General features: G+C 47.1%; 1 protein-coding gene across 1 annotated transcript in view; it reads right to left on the bottom strand.

Moving 5' to 3' along the window:
* Window positions 1-1,578: 1,578 nt before the first annotated feature.
* Window positions 1,579-23,641, bottom strand: part of RANGAP1 (Ran GTPase activating protein 1) — a 537,507-nt gene continuing 515,444 nt past the window's right edge. The window contains exon 16 of the mRNA XM_086963527.1: window positions 1,579-2,485. Coding sequence (XP_086819653.1) covers window positions 2,416-2,485 — 70 coding nt within the window. The 3' untranslated portion in view covers window positions 1,579-2,415. The remainder of the gene's footprint in view (window positions 2,486-23,641) is intronic.

The raw sequence follows: 23,641 nt of genomic DNA, 5'->3' as shown, positions 1-23,641 counted from the left end.
GGATCACCCTGCAGAGGAGTGGCGAACAAATCCCCTACAACTGCCCCCAGTGTCTGAGTGAGGAGACAACTGCAGTGTGTAAGGATGGGGGATGCCTGGAGAGGCGGGCAAGAAGGTGCATGATGTGGAGGGGTGAGGAGGAGAAAACAGCAAAGGGCTAGTAGTCTTTTGCGCCCTTTTGCCTTGCTTTGGGAGAGGTGGCAAGTCCAAAGCTTCCTCAAAAGATAGTAGACGCTTGGAGGCTTGAACGCCAGACCTGGAGGACTGGCTAGAATCCGGCCCGTATGGGGGTGAATGACCAGATGTTTCTACCTGGCATCACTCTTCTTGCAGCCTGTGGAGGATTGGTTCTAAAACTCCAGAACAGAGGACAGTCTTCGATGTACATGCCAAGGTTTTCGGCTGCAAGGCTGTTTTCAATTTCAACACCAATTGACAGCTCCGAATGGTGGGTCGGCGCCAATGTGGATGTGATCCACATCAAGTGTGCTGGCCTCAATAGTTTCTTCTGCGTCGAGGCAAAGCTGGGCGTTACGGCCGAAGGTGGTGGTTGGTGCAGACCATGGCCTGAAGGCAGTGGTGGCCCGGCAGTTGGTCTCTGAGGCTCTAGAGAGGTAGGACAATCCTTATGGGTTTGCTTGACATGGTAAGGAGTTTGGAAGTCTGCACAGGAGGCCCGTCCTTGATCTCTAGATTGGAGCCTGAGCTGGCAGAAGGCGAGAAGGTTCCCTCATTTGCAGCTGAAGGTTGTAGGCGATGTTCCCCCTCAATATCCTCAAATTCAAAGTGGTCCAGTTTGTCGTCTCCGCTCCTATGGAACATTTCGATACATCGAGTCTGATGGTCACAAAGGGTCTTCTTATGTCAGAAGGTGTGGCAGGCCTCGCGGACAATCTCATTACATTTGGGAGACAGACACAAATTACAGACCTGATGGAGGTCGGTCCACCGCATGACAGAGTGGACAGTAGCCAAAGGCATCCGTTCCATCACGGTCAGAGACAAATTCGAACAAGCAGGAGTCGGAAGAGATCCTAAGAGTCTAAACATGCCCTTGCAGAACTCTTGGATCCGACTCTGTGTTGCAGAAGGCCCAGAAACCCAGGTTGTGCCGGAACAAGCCAAGAAATGGGATCCGATATCGACTAAATTCTGGAGCAAGATCAAGAGGCATGAGACCGTCTGCACACCCTCTGAAGAGAAGCGGGAAGGGGCTCAGTCCCACTTTGCCTTTTTGGGCTTCTTTTTTGACTTACCCGACTGACTCTCCCATATGAAGAACTGAAAGAGTTATTAATCCTGTTAAAAGGAATGAAAAGGTAGTGATGCCCACACAAACAACAAAAGGTCCAGTGACTGTCATATGAAGGACTGAAGGGGTAGGGATTCAGTAAAAGAAGTCACTGTCACCAAGTGAAAATATTGTTAATTACTGGTAGAAAAACATGCGCAAGAAGTAGAGAGAAACAGAAGACATTGAAAACAAGTTTTATGAGAAAGCAAATCTAAACATAAATATGCAAGACTTCAGAAAGTGACTAATATTCATTGACTCCCTTGAAACAGAACAAACGACAATAGTGTGCTGGGCCTTTATTTTAAGTAGACATCAAGGAGTTCAAATAATAAGAAGTGTCCCTTTGCGTCAAATGTATCTACTATTTTTTTTCTATATAAATATATATATACACACCTGTATACGTGTGTGTGTGTGTGTATATATATATATATATATATATATATACACACACACACACAAACACAAAAACACACTATAGACGTTTGTGTACTCAATAAAGCAATCCCACTGCACGTTCCTGGTCTTCCTCCTAATATTCACCTTGAAGAATTCAAGCTGAAGATGATAGAAAACACAGTCTTGTGGATAACATATTGCTGCTACTTTCATACTATGATTGAATTGCAGATGTCCTCTTGAAAGTACAAAAGAATCCCCCTCCCTTTTACCTAAACATAAGAGACAACCCACCCCAATTTAAAAGACCTATAATATGCAATCAGAGTCCAGAGCAACCTGGTAACACAAACGGGTCATGTTAAAAAGGGTCCGCAAAAAAATTATAGCGGTTTAGGAAGTTAACACACTCAATGTTTCTGAGGATTAGCGAACAAGGGCCAGACCTTTTGAGTTCTAGTTTCCCTTAGGATGAGGCTCAAAGACACAAAGCAGTATTTTCTTCCATTGAGGCACACTTCAAGAGGGCAGCTGTTCTGTAGACATTCATTGGTAGACAAGGCTTGAGATACCCAAGCTTAGGACGTTTCCAAGGGTTTGCTAGGTTGTAAAATCATTCCAATCATGCACCTGATGGTGCACACCACCAATGAAGCTTTTTCACCACCCTCCTTCCAAAGTACATGGAGAAAGCACTATCCGCACTGGACGGAGGTGGTCTACACGTTGTGGAGGGTCTGCAGTAAAGAGTGGCGTGCGATTGAAAATGCCTCCAGGGCACGGTTGGGCCTGCACAGAAAGAAAGAAAAATCAGTAGGGAGATTATCTAATAAATGTGATCCATGCACAATACAAAAAGAACTTGTAGTTTCTCCTAAAGACATCCCATAGCCCTACTCCCAAACTGGTGCCTAGGTGCCACCGGAGGACTATGCAGCCCATGTGCAGCAGTTCAGAATTCGGTGACATGATGCTTCTGGTAAGGCAGAAGTAGATGCCTTCAATAAAGTGCGATTATGCATGATATTTTGCAATTTTGTACCACCTGTTCAGCTGCAACTCAAAAACCGCTTGACCATAGTTATATTATTGAATTTTGCTTGCCATCCTTTCTTAAACAAACCCAAATCCTTCAGACATTCCTTACTCAAACCTTACACTCAGAAAAACATTGCAGGGCTGACTTTGAAACATGTTTATTTTACAAATATGTTTTTATTACAAATTACTTAACAGAAAAAGATAACTATTCTAAACAATGCATGACTACAAACCACTAGCATCCAGCTTTTGAAGCACCAATTCCCGAATAGTTACACTTGGGGGAAGCAAAAGAAATGTCGCTACTCAAAGTGGTAAAAAAATCATGTTAGCAATTAATTTGGGATTAACACTGAACCTACTGTATTTTCTTCACTATAAGAACTTCTTACCAACTGATATTTCCTTTCTACGTTAGGTTTGTTAAGTAGTTTATAGTAGTCATGCCTTTGTAGTCATCTGGTAGCATTAGTACTCTAACACCATAAACAATACAGACCTGCAAACTGTATGATGCAGCACTAGAAAAAAGGTCCTTCACTGCAATTTCCTGGACAGCTCATGTCATCAGAATGAAACTTTCTTATCCACAGTAATTAAACCTTAACATTTCTTTGTTTCAGTGATAATTTACAGCAGAAGAAAAAACTGAAAAAGCAGGTACAAGCATTCAGCAGGGGCGGTTTTAACTAATCCCATCCAGAGCTCCATTCTGAATCTGCAGAGGGTGTGTTGGAGCAGAGCAGGGAGTCACCTAGTTTGTCTCAATAACTTGTGCCATGTGCAGATGCCATAGCCCAAGTTCGGTAACCTGTCTCACTGACCATCATAACTTGGGTAAATGAGATTAGACTTTAGCATTAGTAACTAATTAATAGTGGGGTGCACTTTTATTTGTGGCAGAAATCTAATTAGGCCAATGCTTCTTTAATCCCATTACTTGTGACTGATATGCCCAAACAGAACTTAAGGCTCAGGAGCAGAATTGATAGGTTGCATGGAAATATGTTCCATATCTGGTAGCAGTGTAGGTGTTCATGCTAGGACCAACAAAGAAATCCAAGTCACAGACACCTTCATGCCTTCAGGAATATCAGAAACAAAGGGAAAGTTAAGAAACAAGACACCTGGTCAGATCATTTTGCATGTTGGGTTGGCAAGCGCCAAGATCTTTGGCCAAGTTCAACTGGTCAAAATCCAGCTGCAGACTGTGCAACCCTTATCAGCTGGACTAGAGAAATATTTCCTAAGCCAGCCCTGATCAGAGTTCAGTCTTGATCACAGGAGGGTTACATGCGAAGATTCTACATATTCATGCGGCTCAAGGTTAATCCAGGACAGGCATTCACTCTTTCAAGAAAAAAATGGGTTGAGCAGGATCTTAAAGTCCTAGCAGGCATAATATCCACTGAAACATGAATTATGCAGCTGGGGAAGGCTGAATTATGCAGCTGGGGAAGGCCAAATTATGGAGCAAAAATAGGCAAACTATGTAAGTAATGCAGCACATAATCTAATTATGTCACACGTTAATGCTGGCTGGGCAAAGATTTCACCTCATTAGTACCAGTTTCATACCCAAATACAGCCCTAAGCAACAGCAAAGTGACTAGACAACATTTGCATAGGGACTGTCACTGAGTGGCAAAACTTGCACTGCCATTTTAGTAACTGTTCATCTGTTTGATTTAGAAGAACAAGGTCTACCTTCAGTAACATTCAGATTGCTCACCCTGTGAATACTCCTGCTGACAGACTGAATCCGGAAACTTTTCAGCAGTGCCTCTGTGCACCGGTACCTGGTACAATACAGCTTTGCGCCAATGGAGTTCCACTCTGAAAATGAGGTGCGGAGCCTATACAGGCGACACTCTCATGCTCGGACATCAGTTGCTTTTGAGACTTCTTGAATCCCCGGACACAAAACCTCAAAAGAAAACGGACGGTGAACAGTGTACAGATTCTTATACTTGGAATATTAATAATGGGTAGTCCACACAAAGAAAGGGAAGGATGGGATGGTCAGTGAGTAATCTGGGGCTATTAAGAGTCTTCTAAACACAGATTCCTCACCTTTTGAATAGATACTACAACAGTACCAAGTGGAGGTGAGCTGTGACTGGACTCAAACCAGAAAGTCCTTTGGAATCGAATGGCAAAATGCCCTTCTTTGCAGACCTTACAGTCCAGTGCTTCTGGAACGTATAGAGGGATGCCCATGTAGCACCTGAAAAATGTCTAGGACAGGGACTACTTATGCCAACGTAGTAGTAACAGCTTTGGCCCTAGTAAAATGTACATGCAGTCCTTCCGGAGTCTGCTTTTTAGCTAATGCGTAGCAGATCTTAATATAGAGCACAATCCAGTTGGAGATTGTTCTCTTATGCACAGCCTTGCTTTTTGTTCGCTCCAGCAAACCATACTAAGAGCGGATTGTCCACCTGGTGTTCTGTGGTACGATCTATGTAGAAGCTCAGTGTTCTCCTGGGGTCCAATAGATCGATTCTCTCTTACACCTTAGAGGGGTGAGGTGAAGCACAGAACGCCAGCAAGGTGACAGTTTGACCGACGTGGGTCTGCGTCACAACTTTTTGCAGAAAGTATACTTGAGTCTGCAGAGCAAGTTTGTCTGGGAAGAAGGTGATGTTCGGTGGGTTTAGCGAAAGGTTGAAGATCACACACCCCGCCACTGTTATGGCGATGAGGCCACTGTCTTGAGGGTGAGGAGCTGTACAGGACTGCTGTCAAGAGACTCTAAATGGAGTGAACATTAGAAAGATGTGAAGAAAGGTATGGCTCCAAAGTGGCATAACGAAGGGAGAGGGAGGAAACAAATGTTGTAACCTTACTAAAAAAATATAACAGGAGACTTGAACAAAGAAGGTTGATCAGGCAAGCACATATCCTTTAATTATACCCAGCCCTAGGGACAAAACAAACCATAAAAGTCAGATAACATGGCTTAAAGGAGGACAATCTTCCGAGTCCAGGCGATCGGTGTATACAATTTTTATTGAGGGGCGCCTGACTGCCAAGATGACATTATTCACCTCTGCAGGAAGGCAAAAGGTGTTCAGCTGTCACCGCTCAATTTCCATGCATGAAGGTGGAGATTTCGAAGGCCTGGACAAAGAAACCTGGCCAGCTACTTCAGATCCTCCCTAAGGGGCTGGCTGAACAGAAGACAGATGCTCAAGCCCAAGAGTTCTGGATACCATGCTCTGTGCCCAATCCGAGGCTTCTAGGAAAACTTGGACAGGGTCATTCCTGATCTTCTTCAGTATTTGGGGCAGTAGTAGTATTGGCGGGATACAAGCAATAGATGCAGTCTTTGTGAGTGTAATCCACGTAGAGCCTCTTTTTAGAGCAGGTGGCACAATCTCTAAAAAGTCCTTTATTGTCTTTGTCAGTCATGTTGAAAAGAGAAGAACTCAAAGCTGTAGAAGTTGTTGAACAAAAAACTGTTGAAAAACTCTCAAGAATAATGGAACAAGGAAAAAACTGAGCAGAGCTCAGTGGAGACTCCCTAGCACAGTGTGAAGTAGAAAATCTGAAGGTCTGAGGTTCTCTCAGGAGGGTTCTAGAGGGTGAGGCTAATCTGATTGGTTGTTGATTTTATTTGCTCTCTTTTACAAAAAGAGGTGGATATGTTACAAAACTGAAATGGGCCTAGGCCTGGTTTTTGGTTTGTAATGCCTTTGTATTGCTATTTTTATAGATACCGGGGACTCCCATCTCGACGACAGGGAATGATTCAAGCATCTGAATCTATGAAAGTTCCAATACTGGAGTAATATCGAGTTCCACTAGAGGTGGAATGAGTCTCAGACACAGATGCCTTGGAAACTCCAATGTGCAGAAGTTCAGACATTGCACGTTTTCAGCAGTGGCAAAAAGATAGAGCCAAAGTTCTCCTCATTCAAGGAAGAGACTGTGCGCCACCTACAGGTGTAACTGCCATTCATGATAGAAAGAAAGTGCCTTTTTTGCCATGGTCACTCCCACTTTTTGCTCTAGTACGGATGCTTTTCAACTGAAGGTGCACTGGGTCCCTTCTAACCAGGGAACTAAACTAATTCAAACCCTACAAAATTACAGATGGAGGAGTTCCTTGCAGAGGGGTTTGATATATCAACTCCACAGAAGTTCCTGACACCTTAGAGGTGGCCGACAGTGTTCATGACTGTGGGGACAGTATTCCAGAAGACTGGCCCCGAAGCTCACTAGAGAAGATGATGAGGTAACCCCTCACATTTACCCTAGAACTTTACCTAGAGCGTCTGCCCCCACTGGGGTAGGTCTTGCCACTCAGGACAGGGAGAAGAGTTAGATGAAGAGGACCTAGTCCTTCAGAGACTAGCCAGAAGAGCATCCCTTGTAGTCCTCGCCCGACATCTGTAAAAAAAATATTGTCCTGAGATTTTCATTTGTATGTGTTTTTTTGTATCAATAGAGAAGTAAATTAGCTTGGATAGACATTGCTAATCCTGGGCAAATTTCTTTGGACTACATTTTTAAAAATAACATGTTTTTGCAGTGATGATGTATTATTTCAGTAACCATGAGACCCATAGACTTCGTTTTTGTGTCAAAACATAAGCTTGGGGGAGTGAGAAACTCAGCGCAACTCTTTCGCCATTTTCCTAATGGCGGCTATAATTGAGAAAGAAGAGACATATATAAAATTAAACAAATTATAATGTTTTTAATACTTTCATGTATATTAGGGTTCCCCAAAGTCGGTCCAGGAGGGCCGGATCCATGCCACACTTTTAGCATATCCCAATTTGGATAAATGTAGCGATCTTAAAAATCTGGCATGGATCTGGCCTTCCAGGACTGACTTTCGAGAACCCTGATGTATACATCAAACAATGTTTATGATCTGAATATGGAAAAAAAAATGTTGATCACTCCTGTTTTAGACACATTTTCATAGTTCACTCAATTTCGGCAATTGCTTGTGGTATATTTACGGAATGTTGAACATTTGAGAAGAGCATAGCGACAGGGACATCGCGTTTTAGCACAGGTTTTTCAAGTACCTGTATGTGCAAGTTCTGTGGATAGACGCTTTAGAAATTTAGCACCCCATCAATATCTTTCCAACCAAATTCACTCAGATCCTTCTCTACAGATGCATGAACCAAAACATTTACACATCTTCTGATCAAGTAGAATGCTCTTTTGATAAGTCCACGCACAGAATAGGACGTTGGTGGAAGGTCATCTCTTCAACTCACTGTACCATACATTGTCAAATGTGTGACAGTCAGAATTTATTTCCCACACACACACACGCACAATATTTTTCTACATCTTTTTCATTTCACAGAATTTTTATTGAGAGAGTTTGGTATTGATATGAGCAGAACAAATAATAGCAGATAAAGTCCATGGTACAAGTACATAATAAACCGAGAGGCGGTGAAGTAACATAATATGGAGTAAACATAACATGCGGGGGGAAAAATATACCAGGTAAATAAAGAAAATGACAATCAAGCATCAAGTCAGTACAACACGAAGGCATATGTCAGCGGGCAGATCGGTCATATAGCACAGCAGGGTGAATCACAACCATCAAATGACATATTGAGAAATTGCTTGCCACAACAATGTTTTAGGTGCCTCACGGAGGTTTGAAGAGATCAAAGTGAGCGTCAAGTGAGACCCATATTTTCCTGTGTTGTGGGCGCCAGGGGTGAGAGGCAAGTGCAATGGTATCGGCACCCCTGAGATTAGAAACCCAGTTGAGCCAATGGGGGAAGGAGGCTTTGGCTGTATTTTTCCAGTTGGACGTTATGACTTTAACCGCCGCCGTCAGTAAAAGATCAAGTAGGGCTTTGTCATTTTCATTTAAATTGACAGCTTTGGAAGAACCCATAACTAGAGTAGCAAATTCTCTCGGGAGAGAAACGTGCAGGGCTTTGTTAACAAAGTCAAATATCCTGTCCCAGTATGTGGCAACCCGGGGGCATTTAAATATTAGATGTTCAAGGTCTCCTCCCGCTTCCAAACAGTTCCAGCAGGAGTCATTGTCTTTGATGTTGTGCAGAAAAAGTCTCCTGGGGGTCCAAAAGGCTTTGTGTAGGAGCCAGAATTTAGTTTGGGATAGAGTTGGGCTAATTTTGTGTCTTGTGGTCGATTCCCAAATTCTGGCCCACTCGTTATCAGATGTGGGAGTGGAGGAGTATGATTCCCAATAGGATTGTAATGCAGAGACCAGGTTAGATGTCTGTGGTTTGATCATTTTGTACATTCTGGAAACCTGGTGGCCAAGTCTATTAAGGGTGGATAAAAGGCCAGGGAGTGAGGGGGATGTGTTGCCCAAGTTTGCTTTGGTTAGGGCCACCTTAACTTGTAGAAAATAGTAGAAGTCAATGTTCTCGAGTTGAAATCTATCCTGTAATTCCTTGAATGTGAGTGGTGTTTGGCCCTCGTAGAGGTGGTGAGGGAAGTGTATTCCCTTCCTGATCCAAGAAGGATTATACAGCGGTTTACCTTTGTATGTTATAGTGTTATTCCGCCATAGGGATTCCCACTTTGAATTGCGAAATTGATGGGGTAGAGATTTACTTATATGGAGGAGGGAGTTCTTAGTGTTTTTAAATATGATGTTAGAGTCGATATCGGGACGCACTTTGATGGTAAGGAGGGAGGAGGGGTCAAGGCCTTGCACTAGGGATTTTTCGATGTGTAACCACACAGGTGTGTAATCAGGCTGTGGCGTGAGCCAGATCGCACCTTGCCTGGCCAGGAAGGCGGTCTGGTAGAGTCTAAAGTCGGCCAGATTGACGCCACCCAAGGATTTATCTAGTCGTAGCTTTTTCATGCTGATCCTGGCTTTTTTCCCCTGCCAGAGGAAGGAGGTGATTACCTTATCCAGTTTTGAGTGGAAATCGTTAGAGAGCGTTAGGGGAAGCATCGAGCTCAGGTAATTGACCAATGGGGAGATCATCATTTTTATCGTCTCTATCCGACCCCACCATGTAATGAATCGCGGCGACCAACCATCCAAGATTCTTTTAATTTTCGCTAGTGTGGTCGATTCATTGTGCTTGAGTGTACTTAGTATGTTGTCAGTGAATTCTATTCCTAGGTACTTAATGACATCCGGTTGCCAGGCTAGACCTGAATTTCCAAGGACCTCTTTGGTAGTATGTACATTAAGGGGTTTAACTTCGGATTTGTCCTTGTTTAACTTATAGCCGGACAAAGCCGAGTACTTACTGATGGAGGACATAAGCCCCTTAATTGATAGGGTTGGGTGTTCTGTGGCTATTAAGATGTCGTCGGCATATGCCGCTAGTTTTATCTGAGTGTTTCCGAATGTGACACCTGCGATGTCCTCATTTTTCTTGATGTCGGTGAGTAGTGGCTCAACAGCCAGCAGAAATAGAGCCGGTGAAAGTGGGCAACCCTGTCTAGTTCCTTGGAATAGGCGGAACGGGTCAGAGAGTGTTCCATTAATAGATATACGGGCAGAGGGGGCGGAGTATAAGGCCATCACCATTTTAATGAAAGAGTTACCCAGATTGAATGCGCTCATACAATGCTGAAGAAATGGCCATGAGACTTTGTCGAATGCTTTCTCAGCATCTAGGGTTATTGCAACCATCGGCATTTTGCAGTTTTTCGCTTTTTCAAGTATGTGGCATAGGAGTCTGGTGTTGTCGTTCGACATCCTGTGTTTCAAAAATCCTACTTGTGATGGACTAATCAATTTGGGCAGTACGGCGTTTAGTCTAGTTGCTAAGATCTTGGCATAGATCTTACAGTCAATATTTATGAGTGAAATGGGGCGGTAATTTTTTGTCTGGAGGGGATCTTTCCCTTCCTTGGGTATAACAATTATTGTGGCTTCACTCATCGAGGGAGAGATACTCCCACTGGAGGCGGTGGAGTTGAACACGGTTTGGAGTGTCGGGGAGAGTTGGTTGTCAAAGGCTTTGTAGAAAGAGGCAGAAAAGCCATCAGGGCCCGGGGCTTTGTTGCTTTTGAGTGTTTTTATGGCCGTCGAGATTTCTGTGATGCTGATGGGTGTCCCTAGATTTAATTCGTCTATCTCTGAGAGTCTGGGGAGGTCTAGGGCCTTTAGGTAATCTATGCATGACTGTGGGTCCAGGGGCTTATCATTCTTGTATAATTCTTCGTAAAATTGCTTAAAGGTATCAAGAATCTTGGACTGGTTGGTGTGCGTGTTATTAGCGGGATCTTTTATAGAGGATATGGTTGTTAATTTCTGCTTGTGTTTAAGGTAGGAGGCCAACAGCTTCCCGGCTCTGTTTCCCTCACACAGCTTCAAGGCTTTAAAGCGGTTGATCCACACGCCTGCTCTCTTGCTCACAATGGAATTATACTCGTATTTCTTTTTTATGAGTTGGTCAAGGGGTTTGGAGTCTTGAGGATTGGTTTTGTGTAAGGATTCTAGTGATCTGATCTCCTGCTCCAGTTGCTCCAGTTCTTTGTTTATCGCTTTGTTGGCTCTGGTTCTTATATTAATAATAACTCCACGGATCGTGGCTTTGAGCGCGTCCCAGAGGAGGTTTGGATCTGTGTCAGGGACATTATTTAAGAGTAAGTACTCTTCAATGGCTTTAGTAATCTGTAGTTTGTCGTCCGGGTTGGTTAGTGTTTCATCGTTGAAACGCCATCTTCTGGGCGGTCTGACTGAGCGGGAGCCTGCAAGTTTGGTGTGGATACATGCATGATCGGAGATCAGTTTAGGGGCGATGTCGGTTTCCTCGATTAGGTGTGCAAATGTAGAGGATATTAGGATAAAGTCAATACGCGAGTAGGAGTTGTGGGGAGTGGAGTAAAAGGTGAAGTCTCTCCCATCAGGGTTTTGGAGACGCCATGAGTCTTTAAGGCAGTACCTTTCGCATAGCCGCAGGAGTGCCTCATGTGAGCGTGATGGGTGAAAAGCGCATTTGGACTGCCGGTCTAGTAGGGGGTCTAGAGGAAGATTAAAATCGCCACCCACAATGAGAAGGTCGTCCTGAGGGATATGCTCCATCGAGCGGGAAACGGAGTCCCAAAACCCGGGGTCGTCTGAGTTAGGGCCGTAAATGTTCACAACGTGAATTGGGTCATCTTCCCTGCGTAGATGGGCCACCAGAACCCTTCCCTCCGTATCATGAGTGTGTGAAACTAGTGTTATGTTTGACTTCTTTGATATCAGGGTAATTAGACCTCCTTTCTTGTGCGGTGCAGGGGATGACAGTATATGGGAAGACCAATGGACGTTTAAGAAACGTGTGTCCTCTTCCGATAGTTTAGTTTCCTGTAGGAGGATAATATCCCCCTTAGTTTTGGCGATGTAGTCGAACACTTTCCTCCTTTTTACAGGGTGGTTAAGACCCTTAACATTTAACGAAACTATGTTGAGGTCATCCGCTAATGACTTAGTGTTAGACATTAGTGGGCAAGGTTATCGCTAAGTGGTGATCTGGTGGGGGGCAGAAGAATGAGACAAACATCCCCGTGGGAGCCTGTGTGCTAATACAATACCAAGTGGACAGAGCTAGCGAAGTGGCTAGGGATATAACTAGCGTCCTTGTGTTGTAGCTGAATGTGTTGTAGCTGAATGGAACAGACAGAAAAAGGGACAAAAAATAACACAAAAAGATATACATTGCTATAAGGTACCAACAATTATTATCTGCTGAAAACTCTCTCTTTTTCCCAATCCCCATGCAAGCCCTCCCAATCCCCCCTCCCCCCCCCCCCCCCCCCAATACGTACGTAGGGAGTACGACGACAGTACCTAGCTAGGCAAAACAGGAGTTATTAAACATTAGCAATCAATATTCATTAGTTCCAATGTTAAAACGTAAGAGGATTTAGATGTCCAGACTGTGTGGCAGCGGGTAACATTTACTGCAGCAATAATACGTGCGTAATGGTAGTGTTTGTGCGCAATAATATGCTGTGTTAAACCAGGAGTGACTGTCTGCAACGTGCAGACGAAAGCAGTAAGAAGGTTAGAACCAGCTAAACGTTGCGTTAAGAAAACTTGAATCGTTAAATTGGATTGAACTCCCTGTAGTAAGGGCAATATATGTGCACAGAAACATATAATAGCAATAATGACAAGCTAGTAGCGACTATTTGCGTCGTGCAATAGAGTCTAAGTGTGAGAGTAGAACTTGCCCGACATTATGCAAGCAATCACCAATCCTGTTGCAAACCAAAGGAGATCATAAAACGTCACTTATCGGGTGGGCGGACTAGCAAACAACTAGAGAAGGCAACTATTACCAAACTATTACAAAACTACAAGTACACAATAGTGCGACCTGGAAAGGATAGAGATCCGATAGACCTGTTCTTTGTCATGACAGTCACGTGGTCTTCCTTTTGTTGGAAGGGCCATTCGATTGGTCCATTTCCTGAGGTGGGCCATTTTGCAGGTAGTTTTCCAGATCTTTCGGGTCCGTGAAGAATTTTGTGCGGCCGTTTATTGTGATTTTGAACTTGGCTGGCCCTGCAAAGGAGTAGGGTATGTTCTTGGATCTAAGCTTGGCGCGGATTTCCAGAAACCCCTTGCGAACCTCCACTGTGTCCTTGGAGTAGTCCTGTGTAAAGATGATCCTCTGACCTTCCCAAACGATGGAGTGCTGCTTCCTTGCGTATTGTAGGATCAGATCGACATGCTGATATCGGAGTGGTTTGCATATCATTGGTCTGGGGCCCTTCTCGCGGTTAGTAGTGAATGTGGGGATTCTATGCGCACGGTCTAGCTCCAGACCATGCGGGAAAGCAATGCCGGTAATCATGGGGATCCATGCTTCCAGGAAAGTCACGCAAGAGTCTGCATCTTTTTCTGCGTTTTCGGGTATGCCAAAAATTCTAATGTTCCCTCGCCTGTTGCGGTCTTCCAACTCAGCATGTTGGCGTCTGAGGGTGTTAGTGGTGTCTTCAAGGCGCTGTATTCTAGCAGCTGATTGACGTGCGAGGTCCTCCACGTCGCTGATGCGCTGTTCCGCTGTGTTCAGCCCGGATTTTAGGTCATTCATATCAGCTCTGATGGCCGTTAGCTCAAGCTGCATAGCGTCAGTATTCGCCTTAGTGGATTTGGAGATAACAGTGAGGTCTCCTAATTTTTTCAAAATCATTTCCATCGTGGCCGCCATGTCTGGTTTGCTCTTAATAGGGGAGTCAGAAATATGCGGCTCAGGTTTCACCTTCTTTGGATTGGACTTTTCATCTCTGCCCGCCATTTTGGGTGTGAGGTCTGAGAAGAATTTTCCAGTTACCTTGTCTAGAAATCTTGTCTGGGGTTGTCGTCGATGGGCTCAGACAGGGAGTTGAATACAGGCTGGGGCTGCGTAGTAAGCAGTGAGAGCTAACACCAGGGGGTGAGTCGGTCAGGTTGATTCCACACGACGACTCACTCAGAGCCAGGCGGGCGCGATTAACCAGATGACCCCCTAGTGCCGGCAAGCTGGTTGGCTCTGTGTCTATAGGTGTGTTGTCCCCTGATCCAAGGCCGCCGGTTTTACAGATGGTAACAAGGATTTAGGTGAGTCAGCTTATAACAGAAGCAGAGTGAGGTGCTGGCTAGGGGCTCATTGCCAATATGTCTTAAAGTTGTGATCCCCAAGGATCGATGAAAGCCTCATAGAATGCAGACAGGTGGTCTTCTACATGAAATTAGAGGAGAACCGCTTCTTCTTTCAGGCGCTTTAATGGCTAATTGGCACAATTAAGAATTAAGAATTAAGAATCGGAGCGTTTTCCGATGATGGCCGCCATCTTGGGGTCAGGCGAGAAGGGCAGAGATCGGCATCTCAAGCTGGGATCGCGTTATAGCCCTCGCTTCTTACCGGCCTGTGTGGAAATCCGGTGATCAGCTGACATCCCCAGTGGTGTTGATCTGGATCAGATGTGGCCGGGTGAAAGAGTCCGAGGAGACCGTCAGGCATTGCCGACGTGACGGAGCGACGCCATTTTGTGGTGCATCAATGTCGGAGCGCGGGCGCTCCAAAAGGTGGCAAAAGTCCTCGCTAAGTGCATCAAGAGCGGAGATCAAGGCACCGGAGGGCTCCGCAAGGTATGAGGCATTAGGTCCGCCGCTTTTGCTGCTGGTTAGGACGGTGGGTCAGCAGGGAACTGTCGAAGTCGTTCTCCCGAGTTGCGGAGCTCGAGGTTAGGCGGCCATTCGCACTGCCGTCCAAGCCACGCCCCCCATTTTTCTACATCTTTTAAAGCCAAATTCTTCAGTCTCAGCAAACTCTTTTAAAAACTTCACAGGTTCAGCAGTTACAACTCCAAACTTTGTCCCAATTTTGCTAATAGTGTCATCACCTGTACGAATATGTGCTCAAATAAGAACACTGCAAAAAACACAAAATTGATGGACGGAATGCAGCACAAATCAAACATTCGGCCCAAGTCAACTGATCTGAGTTAAATCCATTGTTCTTTTGCTCACTACGGCACCCCAGTTTCGACCCAGCCATATACAAATCAGTCTTGACCCTGTTCCACATGGGAACCGTCCAGCCCGAACTGCCAAGCCGGGGCGTCCCTGGACCGGAAACCAGCATCCTGGGACCGGTTTTGGGTATAACCCCTCATCAGTCAGGCTAGCTCGAGTCCAGTGGCACAGTGAGCCCGGGACCCACCTCTGGATTTAACCCAGATCTTTTGACTGGAGGTGAATGTTTTGCTCTGCATTCCGTCCATCTTCTGTGTTTTTAAATAAGGACACTGGGCATCTCTGGTTCAAGTTTCTTGTACAGAATATGAAGCAGAATTGAGTATCTTCTCTCGCCTGTTCTATAACATATCAAGGAGGAGAGATCGCGTCCCTGGCTGTCTGGCCTAGTAACCAGGACAAGTACAGACAAAAGCCACTTTTACATGGAGTTGAAGTAGGAGCACTGAGGGATACAGGTGCAAGTTTTAAATGTGATTAAAAAAACTGACATCCCTGAGCAGTACATAACTAGAAAAACGTATCCAGTTCTAAATGCTGACAACATTACAGTGGTTAATCTCATGGCTAGGGTGACATTTTAATGGGGCGGGGTTATTGGTCAAAAGAAGGTGGTCCTGTTCTCTGCAATTCCAGGACAATGTCTGCTAGGCAATCATCTGGAGATCTCAGCAAGTGCTGAAGTAGAGATAATAAGCAATGCATCCATGCTGGGAATACTTGAATGGGTGTCTAAAAAGAAGAACATAAAGAAAAGTCCCGGTTAAAAAAGATGAATTGGAGCCTGGAATAAAGGCCCAATCCTCCAAGAGAAAAGGCTAGAAGGTTGGGAAAACACCTTTGAAACACAAGTTCAGATTTCCTCACCTCAGGGAAAAGCCCATTAGGGAACCGAGTCGCAGGAACTTGGACCTTTCATAGCAGAGCTCTTAGGCACAGGGGGACACTCTAGGGAAGATCTCTGCCATGGACAGTGGACCTGCCCACTCTTGAGAGCCTGAGATAGCAAGCTGCTGAAGAGGAAAAGCATTATGTCAGTGGCTCCCACAGGACTTATTGCAAAGAGAGACTCCTTTACACTGAGGCCACAGACCCCAAACCTGGTGCCACTAAGAGTGACAGTGCCCCAGCAGTACAGGGAAATCTTACTCACAATAGCATATGACATCCCTCTAGCTGGACATCTTGACCAGACAAAAACTGTAGGTTAATAAGCCACTTCTACTGGCCAGGTATGTCTAAAAGGGAAGGAGTTTTGCAACTCTAGTGTTACCTGTCAAGTCAATGGCAAGACAGGTAGCAAGCCAAAGCCCCCCTTTGAGAGGGTAGGGATTTATGTTGTTGGTCCCTTAGACCCCAGACAGCATCAAGAAACAGATTTATACTGGGAGTAGTGGGTGATGGCACCAGGTATCCTGAAGAAATTCCACTTAGGAGTGTCACTGCTCCTGCAGTTGCCAGGACCATCGTACGTATTTTTACAAGACTGGGCTTTCCTAAGGAGGTGGTTTCAGCCAGATGTAGTAACTTCATATCTAGTTACCTAAAAGCCATGTGGGCCGAGTGTGGGGTGACGTATATGTTTATCACCCACAAACCAATTTTCTGGTTGAGAGATTCAACAAGACAATGAAAGGCGTGATCATGGAACTCCTTGTAAAGCCCAGGAGATGGGATGTTTTACTTATCCTGCTTTTTGCTTACAGCGTGGTGCCACAGGAAGGAGTGGGCAGAGGCCCACTATGTCTAGTAATGGAATGCTGGGAGAAGCCTCTCAAATAACCCAAACTGGACATAGTAAACCATGTGCTTCGCCTTGTCCTAGAACGGCTGAATACATGGGAAAAAGCCAATAAATACCCTGAGGCAAGTCAAGAGCTCCAGAGGCAATGGTTTGACCTAAAGGCTGCACATGTGTAGTTCCAAATAGGACACAAGGAATGGGTTTTAGAGCCTATGGCACCTAGTGCCCTCCAGGACATGTGCCATTTCTAGGAGCCCTCACAGGGTCATCCATGTGAACCGCCATAAACTCTTATGACAGGGCTGATATGGCCATGCTCATGATAACTGATGAGGATCAGGAGAAAGAGAGTGAACCTCTACTTGACCTCCTCTTCCACACCCCTAATCACGAGTCTGTTGGGGGAGTTATCTTTTCAGACACCCTCACTGCCCAACAGCAAGCTGACTGCAAGCAAGTCCTAGGGCAGTATGCAGAGCTCTTTTCTTTGGCCGCTGGTCAGACAACCTGATGTACACATGATGTGGACACTGGCAACAGTCTACCTGTCAACAATAAAATTTAGAGGCAGTCTGATAAACTCAAAGAAAGCATCAGAAATGAAGTCAGCAAGATTCTGGAGTTAGGAGTGATGAAACCTCGGAAAGTCCCTGGGCCAGCCAAGTGGTGTTAGTCCACAAACCTCATTCCAAGGATGGTAAACCGGAGCTGAGATTCTATGTGGACTATAGAGTTCTCACTGCGGTCACTAAGACAGATGCATACCCTATCCCAAAAGCTGATTAATTAATTGACAGGTTGGGTGCAGCCACATTTCTCAGTAGGAGTAGTTTCTGTCCTGTAACTACAGTTCTGTAGTAGGGGTATCTCTGTTATAGTCCTAATCTAGTGAATAGTCCCGCCCATGTGCGTGGACCCTGGAGCAATCAAACAATCTCTTAAGGTGTCGAAAAATGCAGAACTGCACAGACACTTAAGAGAGAATTAAAGACAGATAATGCAGCCTATAAAACCAGGCTACACTGTCCAGTACTTCAGCAAGAAATTCCACCAAAAATCCACAAACAGCAAAGTCTGTCCAGATTTCCCTTGCTTCAGCAGCAAAAATCCTCTGGAATGATAGAGAGGAAGACATGGACAGACAAGCCCCATTGGCTGCCATTATGTGGCTCAAAACAGGATACTGTGCCTGTAAGAGAACTTTCCAGAACTTCACAGTATCCCAGAATGCAATGCAGGTCCCTTTTACTTTCAGTTCTTTTTGAAGCCTTCCCAACCTGAGCGTCTGCCCTGGCATCAGTGTCCAGGCAGTAATGCTTGGCAAAGGTATAGACTGACTTCCAAGTGGCGGCCTTGCAGATTTCTGCAATTGGAACATTACGGAGCAAAGCCGTCGTGGCAGCTTTGCCCCTGGTGGAATGAGCCTTAGGTTTACCCCCTAAGGTCTTATTAGCCTTTTGGTAACATAGTTGAATGCAGGACACCATCCACCTAGAGATGGACTGCTTAGAGGTAGCAAGACCCGTCCTGACTGAACCATAATTGATGAACAACTGGTCTGACCTACGACTATCTTTGGTCTTATCCAGATAAAATTTCAACACCCTCCTAACATCCAGGGAATGTAAAGACCTTTCCGCTGGGGATGAAGGATTCTGAAAAAACGTAGGCAAAGTTATAGTCTGGTTGACATGAAAATCAGAAATAACCTTGGGAAGAAATTTAGGGTGAGTACGCATAACAACCTTAGCAGCATGAAATACAGTATAAGGTTCTTGGCAACACAACGCCTGAATTTCACTTATCCTGCGGGCCGATGTAATGGCCACGAGGAACGCCGCCTTCCAGGACAGGTGCTCCAACGAAGCCTTATGAATAGGTTCAAAAGGCTCCTTTATCAATCTGGACAGCACCACGTTCAATTCCCATGAAGGCGAAGGAAGCCGGACAGGAGGGAATACTTTCTTCAAGCCTTCCAAAAAATCTTTGATCACAGGGATCTGGAAGAAGGAAGTCTGTGAAGGGCATTTCCTGTAGGCAGTCAATGCAGCGAGATGAACCTTAATGGAATGAACATTAAGGCCAGACTGCGACAAATGTAGAAGGTAAGGAAGGATGACGTCTTCCTTGCACGTCGTCGGGTCATAGTTCTTGGACTTGCACCAGATACAGAACCTCTTCCACTTGTAAGCATAGGAAGTCCGAGTGGAAGGTCGCTTAGCCTCCTTCAGTATTTCCACGCATTCTTCTGGTAGATTCAAGAGGTTGGGGTGCAACATCTGCCACCCCCGAACTTCGTGAGAAGGTCCGGCCTGCACAGCAGCAGTATGTGCGGAAGGAGAGACCGGTGAAGCAGGTCCGTGAACCACCACTGTCTGGGACATTCCGGGGCAATCAGGATCATCCGTGCCCTGGACTGGGACAGCTTGATGAGTCCGCCGGAATCAGGGGAATGGGTGGAAAAGCGTACAGAAAGCTGTTCGACCATTTGATCCATAACGCATTCCCCAGCGTCCCCTGCTGGTAGTACCTGGAGGCAAAGTCTCGGCATTTGCTGTTTTCAGCAGTGGCGAACAGATCTACGTCTGGAGTCCCCCACCTTGCGAAGACTTCTCCTAGTACTTCGTCGTTTATGACCCATTCGTGGTTTTCCTGAATCAGTCTGCTCAGTGCGTCCGCCTGAACATTCTGCACACCTGGCAGATGGGTAGCCGTTATCGTCAGTACTGTGGCCAGAAGCAGGTGCCAGATCGCCTGCGCCTCCTGCGACAGAGTGCGTGATCTCGAGCCCCCCTGCTTTTTGATGTAATACATCGTGGTCGTATTGTCCGTCTGCAAAAGCAAAGAGTTGGTCTGAAAGGACGGATGAAAGGCCTTCAGTGCCAAGTGAACAGCGCTGAGTTCTAGGAAGTTGATGTGATACGTGGACTCCATCGGTGACCACGTTCCTTGAATCATTAAGTCTCCGGAGTGCGCTCCCCAGCCCTGGAGAGAAGCATCCGTCACGATAGTCTGAGTGGGAATGTCCTTGTGGAAGGGAACCCCTCTGAGGAGATTCTCAGCTGAACACCACCACTTCAGAGACTGAAGAGCATGCAGAGACAGTCGTATCTTGTCGTCCCAAGACCCTTTCCTCTGATCCCACTGATCCTCCAAGCACTCCTGCAACGGTCTCATGTGCAGTCGTGCGTGTGGCGTTAGGAAGATACAAGAGGCCATCGATCCCAGTAGAGAAGACACCGTCCTCACTGTTGTAGATGGAGTGGTCATAAGAGCCTGAGCCTTCCGAAGGAGTGATAATCTTCGCTCCTCCGAAGGAGACACGCTTGCTGACAGCGTATTGATGGTGGCTCCCAAGTACTGAATGCACTGGACCGGAGTCAGGACAGACTTGGACATGTTGATGTGCAACCCCAGCTTGTTCAAGAGAACGCACGTCTTCTGGAAGTGTGCCTGAGCTTCCGAGAAGAAGTAGGCCTTGATCAACCAATCGTCCAGGTACGGGTAGACAAACACCTTGTTCTTCCTCAGGTGTGCTGCTACCACTGCCATGCACTTCGAGAATGTTCTGGGCGCAGACTTCAGCTCGAATGGCAGTACTGTGTATCGATAATGATTTGTGCCGACTTGAAATCGCAGGAACTTCCTGTGTTTGTGTGCAATGGGCACATGGAAGTATGCATCCTGTAGGTCTATTGCACATAGCCAGTCTCCCTGTTGCAGCTGAGGATAAATCTGATGCAACGACAGCATGCGAAACGTTTCTCTGCGAATCCACTGGTTTGCCTGTCGCAAGTCCAGAATGGGCCTGAACTCGTTCTTGTCCTTCTTGCGAACCAGGAAGAACCGAGAGTACAGGCCTCTTCCTCTTTGAGCCAGAGGTACGTCTTCTATCGCCCTTTTCCTTAACAAGATATCGGCCTCCGCCTGGAGCTCGCGCAGTTGATACTGCGAGCTGACCGGAGGAATCGATGGAGGCGGGCTGGTGAATCGAAGACTGTATCCATTGCAAACAATATTCAGCACCCACTTGTCCTGAGTAATTTTTCTCCACTCTGCCAGAAAAAATTGAACGCTTCCCCCCACCGGAGCGGGTAACAGATGAAGGGGAAGTAACAGCTCAGGGTCGCGACCCGGCCGGGCCCTTGTTCGCTGTAGAGGACTGCTGTCCCCCTCTACCCTTCTGACGCTTTTGGAAGGGTCTCCGGAACTGCTGCTGTTGTTGCTGCTGCTGCTGTCCCGAAGACTGCCCTCGTCCTCTTCCCTGTGCACCGAACAGTCTCTGGAACGGGCCGTAGGACTTCTTTTCTTTGGGCTTCTCCAAGCCCACAGCCGTCAGGGTCTCTGCCTCCGCCTTCATGAGGGCATGCTTTCCGAACAGGGTTTCCCCGGAAAAGGGCAGATTGGCCACCCGCTGCTGGGCCTCCGGTTTGAGTGATGTGAGCCTGAGCCAAGCATGGCGCCGCTGGTTGATCCCATGACAGTCCCCATGGGCAGCCAAAAGAGAGATATCCGCAGCTGCGCTGATGACCTGGTTTGACACCAGCATCCCCTCTTTGAGGATCTCTTGGAAGTCCTCCCTCTTGGATCGTGGCAGAAGGTCCGTCCCGGCAACGGCGCATCGCTGGAGGCCTTCATGGCTGTGGATGCAGTCCCACAAGCCTTCCTGCCAGCCGAGTCGATCCATCGGCTTTCCTTATCGGGCGGCACGGTTGAGGACGGGGAGGTAGAGTGTAACTTCCTGGCCGCCGTCACTATAACAGAGTCGGGTACCGGATCTATCCGCAGAAAGGCCGGGTCCGAATCCGGGGCCCTGTACTTCTTCAGAAGTCGGGAGCGGCCTTCACCACCGCTGGCGTGAGGAACAGCTCCTCCGCAGGTTCTACCAAACCTGGCACTAGTGGTAGAAGAGGGCGAGACAAATGCTTCTTGTGAAGCGTTTCAAAGATCACGGACGTCGTGGGTGCTGGAGCCGTCACCGTGATTCCCAATTTTGTAGCGCCCCTCAGGAGAACCTCATGGAACTTGCTGATGTCGTCCACTGGAGACACCCTTGTCCCTGGGGAGTCCGACAAGGTCGGTGAATAGGATCTTGTCCTGGAGGAGTCTGTGCGGGACCTGGATCCCCGCCTCCTATGGCGACGTCTTGATCTAGTGGAGGATCTACGTCGACTCCTCGATCTTCCTCTCCATCCGGAGCGCGATCGCGAATTCCTAGGCCTCGGTCGATCCGCCGGTTCCACCGGAGTGGGCGTCTTAGGTTTGGCCGGGGCCTTCGGCTTAGGAGTCCCCTTGGGAGGGGTTGAAAGTCTGGGCAGTGAGACAGAACTCGGAGGGACCGGAGGTGGCTTTTTTGGCAACTGAGGTCGAGGTCCGGGTTGCGGCAGTGGTGGTAAAGGAGATGGGGTAGGGGCCCTCGGATGGAGACCCCTCGGCAATGGAAGAGGAGGTGTAACCGGTCTCTGTGACGGGGTATACACCTCGGAGTACACTGAGTCCGGTGATCCGCCTTCCTTTCCAGCCTGGAACGTTGGCGAGCATCCCATGGCGTCAGGCCTCCTTCCACGTCTCTTCGGCGTCAAAGAACGGCGAGCGTCGGTCCCTCGACGTCGAGCGACTTTTCCTCGGCGTCGACAGTCTCCCCCTCGACGGCGAGAGTCTACGCCTCGACGGCGACCTCGTCCGCCTCGACTACGACCTCTTGCGCCTCGACGGCGACCTCCTGCGCCTCAACGGCGACCTCCTGCGCCTCAACGGCGACCTCCTGCGCCTCAACGGCGATCTGCGCCTCGACGACTAGGATCCCCTCGACGACGAGCTTCTCCTTTTCGCCGAACGGCGGTGTCGCCTCGACGGCGAGCGCCGACGCCGGGCGTTTCGACGTCGATCACTCGACGATGACTTCGACGAGGACGAAATAGTCACAGGAGACTTCGACGGCGGTCTGTTCAATTCCTTCGGCGTCGAGGTCGCTTCGCCGCAGACGACGTGGGACAGACTGTAGTCCTCCCTATCGACGCCGTAGTCGGTGCAATCGACCCAGACGGAGAATGGGGACGCTTGCTGGTCTTCCTGCCCCTGGGGAGCCCCCTAGAGGCCTCAGCACGGGCAGAGCACGGGCAGAGGAAGCCCCTCCAGACCCACCTTGCGCCTTCAGCCTTCTTTCCACAAGGCCCTGAAGCCTGATCTTCTTTCTGTCCTTCAGGGTCCTGCCAGAGAAGCCCTGACAAATCACACACTCCTCTGGGACATGGGAAGAGGGAAGGATACACACCTCATGGGGATCTGATTTGGCCTTCTTCCTGGAGCACTCCGGACATTTGTCAAATAATGCAGGCATATTTGACATCAAAAGGGTGCAAAAACCAAGAAGAAAAGCACTAAAGTACTTTAGAAAGCACTCAATTCGAAACAAAAGTGAAAAATCACCAATAAACCCTTGAAAAGGGAGAGCTCAATGCTCCAGGGTCCTGCTTGCAGGAGCCGGAAAAAAACTGAAAGTAAAAGGGACCTGCAGTGCATTCTGGGATACTGTGAAGTTCTGGAAAGTTCTCTTAAAGGCACAGTATCCTGTTTTGACCCACATAATGGCAGCCTATGAGGCTTGTCTGTCCATGTCTTCCTCTCTATCTTTCCAGAGGATTTTTGCTGCTGAAGCAAGGGAAATCTGGACAGACTTTGCTGTTTGTGGATTTTTGGTGGAATTTCTAGCTGA

Source organism: Lissotriton vulgaris, chromosome 1_1 (genome assembly GCF_964263255.1).
Source record: "Lissotriton vulgaris chromosome 1_1, aLisVul1.2, whole genome shotgun sequence".
Taxonomy (NCBI): domain Eukaryota; kingdom Metazoa; phylum Chordata; class Amphibia; order Caudata; family Salamandridae; genus Lissotriton; species Lissotriton vulgaris.
The sequence above is the reverse complement of the archived record's forward strand: the minus strand, read 5'-3'. Positions and strand labels throughout refer to the sequence as shown.